At 39.6% G+C, this 17,711-nt stretch overlaps 2 protein-coding genes across 3 annotated transcripts in view; one reads left to right on the plus strand and one right to left on the minus strand.

Moving 5' to 3' along the window:
* GLO1 (glyoxalase I) overlaps positions 1-17,711 on the minus strand; it is a 295,016-nt gene that overhangs the window by 226,254 nt on the left and 51,051 nt on the right. Inside the window, exon 1 of one of the 2 annotated variants that reach the window (XM_060244962.1) lies at positions 5,250-5,262. The exons of the other annotated variant lie outside the window; for it this stretch is intronic. The gene's annotated coding sequence lies outside the window, so the exon portion shown is untranslated. Of the gene's footprint in view, positions 1-5,249; positions 5,263-17,711 lie in introns of those variants that run through there. 2 annotated transcript variants of the gene reach the window in all.
* The window catches only part of DNAH8 (dynein axonemal heavy chain 8), a 329,757-nt gene that overhangs the window by 195,531 nt on the left and 116,515 nt on the right, over positions 1-17,711 (plus strand). The window contains exons 54-58 of the mRNA XM_060243601.1: positions 9,656-9,778; positions 10,752-10,965; positions 12,329-12,438; positions 13,296-13,459; positions 17,272-17,464. Coding sequence (XP_060099584.1) covers positions 9,656-9,778; positions 10,752-10,965; positions 12,329-12,438; positions 13,296-13,459; positions 17,272-17,464 — 804 coding nt within the window. The remainder of the gene's footprint in view (positions 1-9,655; positions 9,779-10,751; positions 10,966-12,328; positions 12,439-13,295; positions 13,460-17,271; positions 17,465-17,711) is intronic.

Consider the following 17,711-nt stretch of genomic DNA (forward strand, 5'->3'; position numbering starts at 1 on the left):
CAGCCACACCTTAGCAGACATGGTAGTGGTGGCACAGTCCATCCAGGCAGCGGGAAGAAGGCTACGCTGGGAAAAAAGCTGAGGAGGGAAGGAAAAGAGGGAGGAGAGGGGAAAGGAAGGAGGGAGGGGAGGAGTCAGCGCAGCTGCTGCCCAGCCACCACCTCAGGCTCAGGGCAGTGGCATCTGCCTGGCCGGTCACTCCTCTCCTCCCTCAGTGACTTCCAGCAAGTGGTGACAACAGACCCCAGCAGCTTGGCTAAACCACTACATCCACATTTCAGCCAGCTTCCCCAAGTGGTGGCATCTCCTCCTCCTCCTTGGGCTTCTTCAGGCTCAGCTCCAGGTCCTGCTGGTCCATGGGTCACCCCCTCCCTTCAGACCCATCCCTCTCACTTTGCCTGGCAACCACCGAGGAGGAAATGGCACTGCTTGCATGCCGGATGCTGCCTGGATGGCTTGCCCAGGGCAAGGACAGGGCTGGACTGGAAATGGTGAGGCAGGAGAGTCCCTTTTTTGAGCTGGAACCCTGGCCAAGCCAGCCAGAACAGCATTCTGATGTGTTCTGGCTCAAAAAAAGCCCTGCACAGATATAAAATCATGACAGAGTCTTTGGGAATCATTCCCACTGCCACTCAACTGTATAAGCAAAGGTATTGACTCAAATTCTCAAAGGTTTCATTATGCTAAACCCTTCATGCACTCAGATTACAGGTACCAGCATCCCAGCAGTTTTTCAGGCCACCTTATTCCCAACAATCCCAGGGCAGGAGGCAGAATAAGCACAGAAATAAGCAATTCTTCCATTCCCCCAGAGATCAGCGACTTCAGGGTTCAGAGATGTCATGAGTAGGAGGGAACAAATTTTTTGGGGAGAAGTTGTTTACGTTCTCTAATGTTTGGTTGAAAGTTACTAATGACACCTTGGTATTATCTATAATCAGGGCTTTTTTTTGTAGAAAAAGCCCAGCAGGAATTCAGTTGCATATTAGGCCATACTCCCTGACATCACCATGATTTCACATCGGCTTTTTGGGTAGAAAAAGCCCAACAGTAATTCATTTGCATATTAGGCAATATCCCCTGACACCAAGCGAGCTGGAACTGCATTCCTGTGCGTTCCTGCTCAAGAAAAGCCCTGTCTATAATAAAAACAGGTTATTTTCTAGAGTTCCAAGTTCTGTCTCCTTATCAACCACCTCTTAGGTGCTCCTCATACTCTTTTCTGTTTAAACAATTTATTGGTAGCATATGGTTACAAAACTTAACTATTTCTTAATATTTTTTTTCCCATTAACCCATATGACATTTCCATCCCCCCTCCCTCCAATGTTGACTTCCCCGAGGTTATAAGTTCAGACCAATACTAAAGGCACTTCTAACTGCTCAAAGTTCAATATATATATTCTTACAACTAAAAAATTGTCCTATGTTTCTTTACTTTCCAAGTTTTCTCCATATATCCTTTAAATTTTCTCCACTCCCTTTTGAATATCTCTAAATCATAGTCTCTTAGTGTTCTGGTTAATTTGTCCATTTCACACCACGATAAGACTTTCATGGTCCATTCCCATTTCTCTGGTATTTTTTCTTGCTTCCAAAGCTGCGCGTATAAAGTCCTAGCAGCTGATAACAGGTACCAAATTAGAGTCCTATCTTCTTTTGGAAATTTTTCTAATTGTAATCCAAGTAAAAACGTCTCTGCAATTTTCTTAAAATCATAGCCCAAAATTTTGGAGATTTCTTGTTGTATCATCTTCCAGAATTCTTTCGCTTTTTCACATGTCCACCACATATGGAAGAAAGAACCTTCATGTTTTTTACATTTCCAACATCTATCCGACATTTTCTTACTTATCTTAGCCAATTTTTTCGGAGTCATATACCACCTATACATCATCTTAAAACAGTTCTCTTTGATACTTTGACAAGTTGATATCTTCATTGAGTTCTTCCAAAGGTGCTCCCATGCTTCCATTTGTATTTCTCTGTTCACATTGATACAATATGTCTTTCTCCAAATATCTTTGAAGGCAATTATTTTTGCAGCATTTAATTTTCACAGGCTGAATTCTTTTCCTACTATGCCCCCACTCAGCTCAGTTCATTCAAAGTTCCGCAGTTTATGGGCATATATACACGGCAACTCTCTTTTCTTTCTTCTGCGTCACCAGCCTCGGACTGCCAACCTTCATTCTTATCTTAAAGTTCTTTTGCTGTTGTTCACTTCCAAAGCCACAGAGCTCAGCTTAACAAGGTAAAAGTTTTTTTTTTCATTCAATTATGCTTTGCCTTCGTCTGTTGATAATCCACTCAGTGTTTAAACTATATTCAAAGTCTCTCAGAGTGAAGATAAGAATGATGAATGTACCTTTTAGATGTTCTCAACTCCCCCGGCTCATATTTTCTTGCAATTAAAGTCAGTCCCTCTAGAGTGCTTGGAATCCGACAGCCTTGAGTGACTTTAGAGTCACTTTAGAGTCACTGCAGACGATGGTTGACAAATCCCATTGCCGGACATCAAGAACTGAAGGAGTCAGTTCCCTGACCCCCCCAGATCGATATCGACAGCTTTAAGGGAAAATAAGTCGTCTTGGATTAACCCTTGCCTAGGGTTAATGAGCATAGACCTTATCAGGGGTCTTTTATACCCTGAACAGTGACAATAAAATCCCCCTCTGTTAGGGAGCTGCAGTCTGTCTTCCAGCCAAACAGGAAGTCCAGGTGCTCCTCATACTCTTAACACTTTCTGGGACAAGAAGTTTTCTTGCTTTTGCAAAAGCATGCTATCATAACAGTTGCCCCAAATTCAGCCAACGCAGGTTTTTTCTCAAAGTATTTTGCAATGAACAAGGAAGGAGGGGGGAAAGACCAATTTTGGACCTTAGAACTCTTTTTTTTTTATTAACAGACAACACAAACAACACATACAACAATTAACAACTTCTCACAAACATCACAAACCAAACATCTAAAGGAGCATATGGATAAAATCTAATATATATATATCTTATTCTATCCAATCAATTTTCCACTGCTTTGCCCAGTCGTACATAGGTTTCCAAGTTTTCTTATATTCTACAATATTTCCATCTCTCAATCTAGTAGTTAGTAAGTCCATTTCTGTCGCCTCCATTAATTTTAAAATAAATTCCTTTCTATTTGGTATTTCACAAGTTTTCCAGTATTTGGCATACAATATTCTGGCTACTATTATCATATGGAGTAAAAGCTTTTTTCCTACTTTGGTTATCTCAATTTTACAAACATTTAATAGGAATAACTCCGGGACATGGGGGATTTGCATTTTTTAAAATCTTTTAAATCCATATAGATACCTGTATCCAGTACTTCTTAGGCACCTCACATTGCCACCACATATGGAACAATGAACCTTTAATTTTTTTGCACTTCCAGCATTTATTCGAGACCTTGGGATAAGCTCTGGATAACCTTTCCTGAGTATAGTACCAACGATAAATTAATTTATACAAATTTTCTTTGAAAAGAGCAGATTTTGTCAATTTCAGATTTTCCTTCCAAATTTTTTCCCGTTCTATTACTTCAATGTTGTATCCAAAATCTTGCATCCATCTCACCCAGACTTCTTTTACCATCTCTTCTTGCATTTTGTATTCTAATAACCAGTTATAAATTCTGGATACAAGTTTTCGATCTGACTCTAGAATTATAGAGTCGAATTCATTTAAGTTATTTGAGAAACCTTCTTCTTTATCAATTTTGTATCTAGACTTTATTTGTATTTTAAGCCACCAATCCAATTTAGGGTGCTCCTCTAGATTTAAATTTCCCTTAGTATCTAATAGACATTCATAAGTGTAGTTTTCTTCCCATGAATAAAGATTTGGGTGCAAAGATGCCTCTACTGGAGAGAGCCATTTAGGTGTGCATCTATATATCAAAGTTTTTATTTCCATCCATATTTTAAATAGCGCTCTCCTTATATCATGTCTGAAAAAATTATTATCTTTTGCTGGAGCTCTATACCAAATATAAGAATGCCATCCTCTTGTTAAATCAGCACCTTCCAATGTTAGCAACCTCTTATTTTTTAGTAATAGCCAATCTTTCACCCAGGTCAATGCACAAGCTTTGTAATACAGCTGCCAATCCGGTAGTGCGAATCCTCCCCTTAGTTTAGTGTCTTGCATGATCTTTAACTTAATCCTGGGTTTTTTATTCTGGCAAATAAACTTGGTCACTATTTCATTTAGTTGTTGGGAAAAGTTTTGGGGGAGTATGATCGGGATCATTTGGAACAAAAATAAAACCCTTGGTACAATATTCATTTTAACCGAAGCAACCCTTCCTAATAAAGAGATTTGCATATCGCACCACCTTTCCAACTCTGATTTTATTTCTTTTAAGATTTTATCATAATTATCTCTTTGGAGGGTTTTTAATTCCGCAGTTAACTAAATACCTAGATATCTAACTTTCTTTTCATGAGAGAATCCTGATTTAGCTTCCAATTCTAAAATTTGATCTTTTGTCATATTTTTTGTTAAGAACTTAGTTTTCTGATAATTTACTTTAAATCCCGCCACTTCCCTGTATTGCTTTAATCTTCCTTTCAAATTTTCCATCGAGCTATTAGGATCTTCAAGAGCAAACAACACATCGTCAGCAAACGCTTGTATTTTGAAAACTTCCTTTTTCACTTTAACTCCTTTAATCCCTTGATCCTCTCTTATCACATTCAAAAAGGGTTCTAAAGTCATCACAAAAAGTAGAGGAGAAAGTGGGCATCCTGGTCTAGTGCCTTGCTCAATACTTATCGGATCCGACAAAGATCCATTTATATTACTCTTAGCTTTTTGGCTTGTATATATAGTCTTGATTAATCTCACAAAACCTCTGCATCCAATTGCTGCTAGAGTCTTTAAAATAAAAGCCCAATTTACATTATCAAATGCTTTTTCAGCATCTAAAGTGATAGCAGCAAATTGTCTTTTAGGATGCTCTTTATAATATTCCAAAATACTCAGGATGACTCTCAGATTCTGTCTTATTACTCTTCTAGGTATAAAACCTGTCTAATCTTCTTGTATGATATCTGGCAAAATTTTCTTTAGTCTATTTGATAAGATGGTTGCAAAGATTTTATAGGCTATATTTAGTAAAGAGATTGGTCTGTAATTCCTGATGCCAACTGGATCGGATCCTTCCCTTGTAAATTAAAGATATTAATGCCTCTTGCCATGACTCCGGCATCTTGGATTTGTTCGTTATTTCTTCCAAAACTCTTTTATATGGAACTATCAATAATTCCTCGAAGCATTTATAAAATTCGATTGGTAGTCCATCCAGACCAGGTGCTTTGTTATTCTTTTTCTTAATTGCTTCTACTATTTCTTGCATTGTTATTGAATTTTCTAATAATTTCTTCTGATCTTCTGATATATGCTTCAATTTACTTTGTTCTAAATATTTTTCTTGCATAAATTCCGGCACTTCTTGTCCTCTATAGAGTCTCTGAAAAAACTTTTTGACAACTTCTTCTATTTGTGCTTTTTGTGTCACTTCCACCTGATTTTCATCTTTTAAAGATCCAATATTTTTTTTTCTCTCTTTCCTTTCTCAATTTGTAAGCTAACCATCTGCTGGTCTTATTTGCATTTTCAAAGTAGTTTTGCTTATTCCATTTTAACTTCTCCAGTTCCTCCGATAACAATAAGTTGATTTGGTGTTGTATTGCTTGGATCTTCATTCTAATTTCTTCTGTACTTCTTTTCTTTTGTAATTTTTCTTGTTTACTTAAATTTCCGAGTAGTTCATTATACTTTTGCATTCTTTCCTTTTTTCTTTTAGCCGAATAACTAATTGCTATTCCTCTAAAGAAGGCTTTAAAAGCATCCCATATTGTCTGTATCAATGTGTCTTTTTCTTGGTTACAGCCAAAAAAAATCTTAATCTTTTCTTTAGCTTCTTTCACAAATTCTTGATCTTTTAATATTTGGATGTTTAATGTCCAGCGTGGCCTAATTGCTAACTTTTGCAAAACAATCTGAACTGGGCTATGATCTGCATACGTTCTTGGGAGGATGTTAGCTTGCTCTATTATTGTGGCTAGGGGGGTAGACATCCAACACATGTCTATCCTAGACCAGGAATTGTGCACATGAGAATAATAAGTAAAGTCCACCATCAAAGGATTCTTCATTCTCCATGCCTCCACCAAGCTCAACTCATCCCCCATCTTGAAAAACGTTTTTGTTAATGATCCCCGTAGCTTTTTGGCCTTCTTCTTCCCAGATTTCTTATCCTTATGCACATCATACACTGCATTAAAATCACCAAAAATGCAATAACTCGAAGTTTCAAATTCAATCAATTTCTTATGTAGAGTAGCAAAAAATTTTCTTGACTGTTGTTAGCATATACATTACCTACTATTATTCTTTTCCCATCTAGTTCTATTTCTACTAATACAATCCTTCCAAAGTCTTCACTATAGAGTAATTTTGATTTTATATGCTCCTTAATATATATGGCTACACCTCTTTTCCTCTTCTGATCTGCGGATAAATATAGATTGCCCAATTTTTTTATTTTGTAAATATATCAAATCCTCTTTTTTAATGTGGGTTTCTTGTAGGCATATTATGTCAGATTGTGTTTTTCTGAGTTGGAGAAAAGTATTTTTCCTTTTTTTCAGCTCATTTAATCCATTGATATTTACCGATGTGATTTTTAATCCTGGTTTACTCATTTTCTATCACATTATCACTATCCAATATCCTTTTCCCCCTCTTTTAATGTCTGTATCCTTGTCTTTATTCTGTCTTCTTTCCTTCTTGTGATTTTACTCTCTTCAGTTCTGTTCGTATCTTCCTCATCCTAGTCATCCCTGGAGAGCCGCTGCCTGTCTGAGTAGACAACATTGACTTTGATGGACTGAGGGTCTGATTCAGTATAAGGCAGCTTCATATGTTCATATGTTAATTTTTCGACATCCTCCACTGTAAAGTTCTTATGGATCAAGGTTGCCACCCCCCTGGCCTTGGAAGTCCCTCTAGCTTCTGCTAAGACCTGCCATTTCAGATCTTTTATTAATGGTTTTCTATCTCTTTTTGTGTGTGTGTGTGTGTGTCTTGTAGACACATCAAATCTATCCTTTGTTCTCTGGCTATTTTAGTTAACCTGCATCTCTTGAGGTTTGATGTTAAACCATTTACATTCAGTGAAAATAGTCTTATTGTCTTATCCATTTTCTTTGTTTTTTTATCTTTGGCCTCCCTGACTGTGGGTGGTTTTCTTTATTTATTAGGAAGTACCCTCCCTTCCCCCCCTTCCCTGTGGTTGTGACAATAGTGTGAATGAAATCATCACCCCGTCTCCCCACCTTCCAGAGTGTATGTACCCCAATCCTCCCCTTACAGCTTATTCCATAAAGTTAGCTCATTGAACCTTTGTATACTTCCCTTCATGAGGTTTCCTCGTGAGTATCCGTCCTTCGTCTTTTATCATGCCTATTTGATGCTCCTTCTCCTGGGTCGTCTGCTGCCTCCATGCCTTCCGCCGCTCTTTGTTCTCTCAAGTCATCTGTGGAGATTCCCAGTAGTCTTAAGAGTTCCTTTGCCTCCTTAGGGTTTCAGGCTATCAACCTCTTCCCATCTTTATCTTAATTAATAGTGTCAACTATTAGAGTGGTGTACACTCAAGCAAGCTTTAGCTGTCCAATTGTTTCTGCACACCCTACAAGGGCTTATACTTTGTCAGAACCAGTTTTATTCAGACTGCCTTTTCAATGAGGTCTGCAAGGCACCTACCTAGTCAACGCCTTCAATGTTTGTATGACATTATTCCATCGATATTGACTCAGAGCAAGGCAGCTGTGGGAAAAGTGGTCTTAAAGTCAGTTTTCTGCTAAGCCAGCTCACACCCACCTCCCTTGTAAGTAAACTTGCTAATCTCATGTGGGACTGCACAGAAGCTACAAAGATGAAAACAGAATTGTGCTTACCTGTAACCATTGTTCTTCAAGCAGGCACACATCCTTCCCTCCATTCCCCACTGTGGGCTTCTCTAATCAGGCTCCTTACAGTGGTGAAGGAATAACTAAGGAAGAGTGCTTTCCCCTCCTCCAGCACATGATCACTTGGGTGGAAAAGACTATGCTGAAAACGGAGGTGAGGGGGAGCACTTGTGGGCTCTAGAAAGCTTGCTAGCACCTTTCCATGGCCAGCCTGCAAAAGCACAGTCCCCATGTTGGACAGCACAGAAGATCACTTGATGAACAATGATTACAGGTAAGAGCAACCCCATTTTCCCTGCTCAAAAAAAAGTGCTGAAAAACCAGGACAGCAAGAAATTGCTAAATGCCTGACTTTATGGAAAATGCTGTATATTATGGAGAGGGAACAATATGCACTCATTAAGTGAAAGTTGGTGGGGGGGGTTGATTTTAAAAATACCTCAGTTAAACATAAACCATCAATCTTTTCTCTATTGAATCTTATGGGAAAGTTCAAGGAAAGAGTTGATGGTGTAGATTTTACTTGCCTTTACTCCCATCAGCCCCCCTGACCCTGACATCCTGAAAATTCTCTGCAAAGAACCAGGGGTTTCCACCCCCTACAATGCAGTACAGTGCAATACTGAGGAGTGAGAGTTGCGCAAAATCATCTTCTTTACTTATTTCAGCTATATACAGCATGTTCTACCACTGGCAGAAAGGGGGGTGCAGTATTGTCTGATTTCCCCTTTTCACTGCAGGCCCTGTGCTGGGATGTTTTGTTTACAGGCATCCCCCAGATCTCTGCAGAAGATTTTCAAGGTGTGCAGAGAGCAATGTTCCCTCTAAGTTGAGTTAGTGTGAGCTAGCTCACAGTTTTTTAGCCTGCGGCTCACACATTTTTGTCTTAACTCAGGAAAAATGGCCCCTGAGCAAGCTAAATTATGCAGTAGCTCACAAAGTAGAATTTTTGCTCACAAGGCTCCACAGCTTAGAGGTAGTATTGTCAGAGAGTAGCTGGGGATGGGGGAGGAAATGTTAAAAAGATCTCATCCAGCTCCTTCTTAAAAATTTGCATAGGATCCAACCTGCTGCCTTTTTGTGTATTGAAATATAATTTTTTGTATTGAAATATAAATTTTACATGAAAACAAGAGGCTCTTTAAATGCCTTCAGTCCACTCCCCAAGTTGTATCACCACAGCTGTACAACTTGGTGAGTGAAATTCATTATACGCTATGGGGACAATCCCCATAGGGTATAATGAAGCAGCAGAAATTTGGGTTTCTCAAATATTTACCTAAATCCCAGTACAATACTGATATTGGGATTTGGGAATGCCAATATTTTCCAGGTCCAATGGACCTGATTTAAAAAAAAAAAAAACCCTAATGAGGGTGTAAAGTTTTGCCCAGATTCATGCAGAAAACGTTTTATTGGAAAGATCAGTAGCAAACATTTAGAGAGGTGATCCTTGCCAGAACTTGCTTAATGTGCCATAGGTTAGCTCTCTCTCTCTCTCTCTCTCTCTCTCTCTCTCTCTCTCTCTCTCTCTCTCTCTTTTACACCTCTGGCGTAGTATGCAACTGCATGTTGGAAGATTAAAACTAAAATATTTAACAGGGATTAGTAATTTACATATATTTTCTTTTCCCATTTTTGTGTTGTTTAATTGTTTAGAGGACAATAGAAAGTTATGTGGACAAACGGATGGGTAGTACATATGGACCTCCTGGTGGCAGAAAGATGACTATATTCGTTGATGATATTAACATGCCAGTTATTAATGAATGGGGAGATCAGGTAAAGTTATTACTTCTGTAGTTTTCAGTAGAAATATTTAAGTCATTAACTATCATGGAGACTTCATCCTCTTGTTCTTGAAAACAGTATTGTTGATGAACTTTTCAGTTATTAGCAGCTTGATCTTATGGTCTGCTTTGCAAGACAAAAAAAAGTATATAGGACAGAATGCAAGTACTAATGCAACAACAATGTTGCAGATTATGATATTGTATCACAGCAGCAAAATGCTTAAAGAATTGCACTTGTAGAGCAAGTCCAGAATGCTTCACACAAATAGTAGTAGTAAAAGGTAAATTGCAAATTATAACATGAAACTGTAATATGAGATGTACCTCACAGGTTCAGCTACACTGTGCAAAGGTTTTGAACATGGGTCACATTGTTCTTTTGGAACTTAGCACATATGACTGCGATAAAGGTGTTCTGGCCCCAGTGCAGTCCAGTATCTTAACCACATGGTTTCTATAGTCCATTATAGAACATAAAAGTTATCTGCATTAATCTCATATTTTGTTATGAAAAACCATATTATTATACACAAATATCAAGTAGGCTTTATGATCCTTCATCGCATCTTGTTACATGACGTGACCTGATCTAAATTTTGCACACATAAGTCCTGTAGATTTCAATAAGACATAAGTGCACATATGAACATATGAAGCTGCCTTATACTGAATCAGACCTTTGGTCCATCAAAGTCAGTATTGTCTTCTCAGACTGGCAGCGGCTCTCCAGGGTCTCAAGCTGAGGTTTTCACACCTATTTGCCTGGACCCTTTTTTGGAGATGCCAGGGATTGAACCTGGGACCTTCTGCTTCCCAAGCAGATGCTCTACCAATGAGCCACCGTCCCTCCCCTATATATATTAATCTGTGATATGCCTTATTTGTATGTTCTTGGTTAAACCAGCAGGGTTTTATCTTTGCTACTTTTTTTGTGATAAACGATTCCATTGTAAATTGCACAGGTGACGAATGAAATAGTGCGTCAAATGATGGAAATGGAAGGAATGTACAGCTTGGATAAACCTGGAGACTTTACTACGATTGTTGATGTGCAGTTAATAGCAGCAATGATTCACCCAGGAGGAGGCCGAAATGATATCCCACAGCGCTTAAAGAGGCAATTTACTGTGTTTAACTGCACACTGCCATCAAATGCATCCATAGACAAAATATTTGGTACCGAAACCTATTTTGTGATATTAAATTCAGTGTATTGTACAAAGTTAATCTGTGAAGCATTAAAGTACTTTCCCTCTCCCTACTGTTAGTATTATACTATAGGTAATTCATTTCATTTTATTTAGTTTATATCCCGCCCTTTCCACCAAAGTGGCTCAGGGGTCAGCTTATACACTTGTAAGACTACCATAAGGAATCAAACTGTTTCTTGCAAAACTTTGAAGTGGGCTACATGCCTTTCTGTGTTAATTACCAAAATGGAATATCAGTTTAATTGCTACTGAGAATATTACTGACAATACTAAAGATTTTCCCACCACATAATGCATTTTATTTTTATTTACTTCATCTATAGTCCATGTTTCTCCCTGACACTGAAGACACATTACATAATTAAAAACAGTGCATCAAGAGCATTATAATACATACAACAAGCATAACAGTAAAACTGAATTCCAGAATTAGAGAACAATGCACTATATTGCACCCAATAAATCAGGATTACAAGACAGCAAAACCATGCAGTAAAACAGTATATTACATACAACAAACAATGCGATAAACTTGATTTACAAGATTAAATGCAATAAAACACTACAATAAATGAACAATGCAATGGAAACTGCCTAAAAATTCAGACCCCATTCCCTTTATAAAACACATACAGCTCTATTCCTTGTATAGAAATCCTTTCTAAACAAGTCTGTTTTATATGTTCCACAAACTGCTAGAAGAGTGGGAGCCTACCTGTCTGGCAGGCCATTTCACTGGGTGGAAGCTACAAATGGAGAATGCTCCAGATTCGGCAACTGTTAATCTTATCTGTTGGCCTGGTGGCACCTTCAAAAGGCTTTGCTCCTATGAGCAAAGTTGTCATAGTGGAGCATATTGGGAAAAGCAGTCTTACATATATGCAGATTATAGTCCATGAAAGACTTTGAAGGTAATGATGGCCAGTATAATGAACTGAACCCAGGAACTAACTAGTCACCAAAGGGGCATTTAAGAACATTTTCAGTTTACTGCTATCAAATCTGTATTGATTTTAAAACTTTTATTCAGGTCATTAAAACTAGGCATCAATTTGATCAGGACAATAGTCTCTGGAAATGGTTTTTAAAAATGCTTTATACAGAGACAACCAAAAAATTTCCAGTAATCATTTTCTGTGCAGGGTCCCATCACATTTTCAAGCCTCTTATTGCTTGTGCTGGCCTTATCATGTTGGAAGTCCTGCTGTCAGTGCCCTTGCTTCACTGTCTGCGTGGAGTCTCTGTACAATGGAGCTGGAGTGATAAAAGGCATCTTTCAAAGATGATTGAAATGTTAAGATTATTAACAGTATTCTGTTCCTTTTCAGGTATAATTGGCTGTGGATACTTCCATTCATGCAGATCTTTTAAACCAGAAATATGTGATATGATCATAAAATTAGTATCAGTGGGAAGAATATTGTGGCAATGGACTAAGGTACAAACTACAGAATGCACAGAAGAATAGATCATATATTCTCTGCTTGAAATATTTATAACACAGAAATATGCCATTAGGTGCATGCCGAAAAGATTTGTGTTTTCAGTTTATTTTAATTTTTTTTAAATGTTAATTTTCCTTTTTTCAGGGTTTTTTTTTACAACTATTCATTTTTCATTATTTGTTTGTTTTTTTATCGTTTATTGTTTTCCCTTCTCCTGATTCCCCCCCCCCACTTCCTGTGGAGACAGGACTGATACTGGGCCAGAAGACATTGTTGCTGCTGGTGGGCAGGCCAAGCACAAAGCTCCTGTGTCCTGACAATGCCCCAAAGAATATCCATTCATTTTTAATTCTCTAAGATATGCCAAGCCTGTGACTGATTCCTCACTAGTCTTTGCCTTGATTCCGTGCTTCTTTTTCCCATGGCTCTTCCATCTGATTCTGCACACGGTGTCATGGGGCCGCAACTTCCCCTGTCTTTCCCACATTCCCTCCATGGCTTCAGGATTATCTGAAAGCCAGGATCCTGAAGTGGCGGAGGGAATTTGGGAAAGAGGTGGGGCAAATCGCAGCCCCATGGCAGCATGTGCAAAATTGGGCAGAAGAGCTGTGGGAAAAAGGAGCATAAGACCGGGACAAAGTGAGGTTTGTGTGTGGGTGTGTGTATTGCACAGTTACATATTTCACAGTTTTCTTCTTGATGCCATAACATTTTTGCACTGATTTTGCCAAAATAAAGATGCTTGGGTACAAAAAATGGGAAAGCAACAGTATTTATTGTTTGGCAAGTTGGAGTACCTTTTTGTTTTGCAGCTACCATGGAAACATTCAACATATTGTTTTTGCTTTAGGTGAAGATGCTTCCCACACCATCCAAATTCCACTACATTTTCAATCTTCGAGACCTTTCCAGAATTTGGCAAGGAATGTTAACTGTAAAAGCAGATGAATGTGTTAATGCTGAGACACTTCTGGCGCTATTTAAACATGAATGCACTAGAGTAATTGCTGACAGGTATGTTCATTATATTATTTACAGAAGTTACGTAGGGCAAGAGAGAAAGCCCATCACCTTTGTCACACAGCAGGGGAACAGGGAGGGCCCAGAGCACCCACCCAACCCCTGTATGTTTCTTATTAGCAAACACCTCTTAACTGTGACTGAAGAGACATGAGGATCCAGGCAGTTTAACAATAACAATAACAATAGTTTATTTACAAGCACTGAAACAATAAGTGGGTAATAAAACATTTAGTTCACAGTGAATATAGAAAATAGCAACGGTTAATATAAAGAAATAAAAAGCCCTGACAAGTTTAACTAGACATTCCCTTCCTAATTCCAAATGGACTCACCCCTCCATGGTGAGGGAACCCTCTGGCTGCCTTCTCTCCAGACTGCAGCATCTCCAGAGAGAACAACCTCTCTCTGCCTGCAACCTTTCTAGAGGGAACAACTTCCCTCTCCAGTTAGGCCTGTTTATATTTTCCTTCCAGGTCCCACCTCTCTGGACAAGTTTTCCCTCCTAAATCTCTGCCATCCAATCAGAGGAACAGAAGGGATCCAGGGAGATGTAGGCCCATTAGCAACTCCTAAGCAGGCTCCTCTAGGGTTGCCAAGTCCAATTCAAGAAATATCTGGGGACTTTGGGGGTGGGGCCAGGAGACTTTGGGGGTGGAGCCAGGAGACATTGGAGGCGGAGCCAGGAGCAAGGGTGTGATAAGCAGAATTGAACTCCAAGGGAGTTCTGGCCATCACATTTAAAGGGACAGCACACCTTTTAAAATGCCTTCCTTCTATAGAAAATAATGAAAGATAGGGGCACCTTCTTTTGGGGCTCGTAGAATTGGACCCCCTGGTCCAATCCTTTTGAAACTTGGAGGGTATTTTGGGGAGAGGCACTAGATGCTATACTAAAAATTTGGCACCTCTACCTCAAAAAACAGCCCCCCCAGAGCCCCCGATACCCGCAGATCAATTCCCCATCATTCCCTATGGGAATTGTTCATGGAGGTGCATAATGGCTGTGGGGGAGGGGCTTCCCCCGCCGGCCAGCTGGCTGGGGGAGGGGGGAAGCCTGTAAAACCGGGGGATCCCCCGCTGGGACCTGGGGATTGGGAAGCCTAGGCTCCTCCCTGCTCTTTAGGCTGCACAAGGCCTAAGATCAAGACAATCTAGGGTTGCCAAATCCAATTCAAGAAATAGCTGGGGACTTTGGGGGCGGAGCCAGGAGACTTTGGGGGTGGAGCCAGGAACAAGGGTGTGACAAGCATAATTGAACTCCAAGGGAGTTCTTGCCATCACATTTAAAGGGACAGCACACCTTTTTAAATGCCTTTCTTCCATAGGAAATAATGAAGGATAGGGGCACCATCTTTTTGGGCTCATAGAATTGGACCCCCTGGTCCAATTGTTTTGAAACTTGGCGGGTATTTGGGGGAGAGGCACTAGATACGATACTAAAAATTTGGTGCCTCTACCTCAAAACATAGCCCCCCCAGAGCCCCCAATGCCCGTGGATCAATTCCCCATCATTCCCTATAGGAATCGTTCTCCATAGGGAATAATAAAGTGCCCAGTAGACATTTCCCTCCCCCCAAGCTTTCTAAAGCAAGGGGAGGGCCTCCAAGCCAGGGAATCCCCTGCCCCTCCCTCTCTCTCACACACAAATACTTGCTGGGTCTTGTTCCTGCAGAACTTTACTTCATCTGAAAACGAAAGCAAAACAAAGGGAGGGGCCGTTCTCCAAAGCCCTTCCTGTTTCCTGCTTCCTGCTCAGCCTTAAAGGCACATATCTTAAAAATGGACCTGCAGGAGCTCTAAAACTACATGGTGATTGTGGGGGGCGGGGCTTCCCCTGCCGGCCAGTTGGCTGGGGGCGGGGAGAAGCCTGTGAAAACGAGGGATCCCCCCAATGGGACCTGGGGATTGGGAAGCCTAAGACAATCTAGGGTTGCCAGGTCCAACTCTGGGAACTTTGGTGGTAAGTCCAGGAGACTTTGGGGGTGGAGCCAGGAGCAAGGGTGTGACAAGCATGATTGAATGACAAAGGGAATTCTGGCCATCATATTTAAAGGGTCCACCCACCTTTTATATGTCTTTCCTCCATTTGGAAATAATGGATAGAGGCACCTTTGGAGGCTCATAAAATTGGACCCCCTGGTTCAATCTTTTTGAAACATAGTGGGTGTTTTGAGGAGAGGCACTAAATGCTACGTTGAAAATTTAGTGCCTCTACCTAAAAAAGCCCTTCCAGAGCTCCAGATACCCACAGATCAATTCTCCATTATACCCCATGGGAATCAGTCTCCATAAGGTATAATGGAGTGTACAACAGACATTTCCCTCCCCTCCCCACTTTCTGATAACCCTGAAGTGGGGGAGGGCCTCCAAACCAGGGGACCTCCTACCCGAACTGGGGAACTGGCAACCCTATGACAGCCTTCCACACAGGTCTGATTATAAAGCCCATTCAACCCCAGAGGTATACTGAGGAAAACAAGAATCAGAAGAAAATTAAGCTTAAAAAACAAATCTTGTGAGTATAATTTCTCCTCCCTTGAAAAAGCTCAACAAGTCTGCAGCTGTGTCAGTGCACATGAGACTGGTCATGTTTAGGGTTACTGTCCTGCATTAGTTTCAGAAGGAAAACTCATGGAATATGACACTGTCGATGGTGCCCTCATATAAGTGCCAATTTTATGTGGTTGAGTCCTGCAAGATTCTTTTAAAATCTGCCATTCCCAGACTTTGGAATTTCCTCCCATAGGAAATTTTGGAGCAAGTGGGAGACACTTATTCTGGAAAGCCCTTGAAATATTTTGATTTAGGAATAGTGCTTGTTGGCTGTATTGCACATGATGTTTCACATATTGATTGTTTTCATTTGATGCAGGCTTTAATTTAATTTTATTGATTATGATTGTTTTGTGTGCTAAATTATGCCACCTTGGATGTCTAAAAGCCAGCAGGTGACATAAAAGCTCTGAATTAATAACAGCAAGATTCTAAAAGAAAAAGAAGGTTAAATTGTGGTTTATAGGCTGAAAAGCAAACCACAGTTTGCCATTATACCCAGTTCAAACATCACAAGTTAGTTTCAAACAAGAAGGTCTTTAGTTCCCCAGCTGCACATAGGGGAAAGAAACAGTTGTTAGGAGGAGAGAATGTAAGCCCAAGGACTTTTTGTTTCATTCTCATGACAAATAAACCAAGGTTTGTTCATAATGTCTGAACATTTGTTCTGCTAGTTTCAAGCTGTTTATAATTCATATATTCCCCTCTTTATTAGATATAGTGTATCCTGTATTAGATATTATTAATCCGCTCTTTACTAGGTATCCTGTATCCCTCTAGAGTAGCTTAGGGACAGTCAGGGGTAGAGATTACAAGGTACTCTTTGAGGAGTATCTGGGAAACCTAGGCTGAAGAGGAACTATCCTGAAAGTTTATTTTAGAGCAGTTTACTCAGTGGTAAGTTGTCCTAGAGTAGAGTCACTGCTTGCTTTTGCTTCAGAAGTATGCCTAAAGTTTCCTATAACATGAATGTCTGTGCTTCAGTTTACCATGTTTGCCCAAAATATCAAATAGCCCTAAATTTAAGACAATTCCACTAAAAATGTTATAAATGAAAGGTTGTTTTATTACTGTACATAACTGTAACTTGTATGTGAATTTAAGGTGATGGGCCTCTCTTTTTCTTTATGACACATGTTAAAAACCCTAGTCTTCCCTTCAGGTAAACAGAATAGCAGCAATAGTTATTGAACCCATGTTTGGAAAAAAGTGTGGTTTTCTATTCATTGTAACTCACCTGTGTCTTGCAGATTTGTGAATGAAGATGATGAACTTTGGTTCGACAAAAACTTTATCAAGGCAATTGATGAACATGTTGATTCAGAATTAGTACCACTTATCCAATCTGAGCCATATTTTGTAGATTTTCTGAGAGACATGCCTGAACCAACTGGCGAAGAACCTGAAGATTTTGTGTTTGAAGCACCCAAAATTTATGAATTGGTATTTAATTAATTGATTCCTTATCCCCTCATTTTCTTGATGTTTGTCTGGGTAATAAAAATAATCTAATGTTAAACACACTAAAATTACATAAAACATTTAACTGTAAAATGTATACAACTGCTAAAATAGTCTTTCCAATTCCTTATTATGACTCAAGATGCCACAGATTTCTCATCAGATCTGTTCAGCAGTTGAACTCCCCCTGTTTGACACTCATGATCAGACTGTAAACTAATAAGGAATT

The sequence above is a fragment of the Heteronotia binoei genome, chromosome 1 (genome assembly GCF_032191835.1).
Source record: "Heteronotia binoei isolate CCM8104 ecotype False Entrance Well chromosome 1, APGP_CSIRO_Hbin_v1, whole genome shotgun sequence".
Classification (NCBI taxonomy): Eukaryota; Metazoa; Chordata; class Lepidosauria; order Squamata; family Gekkonidae; genus Heteronotia; species Heteronotia binoei.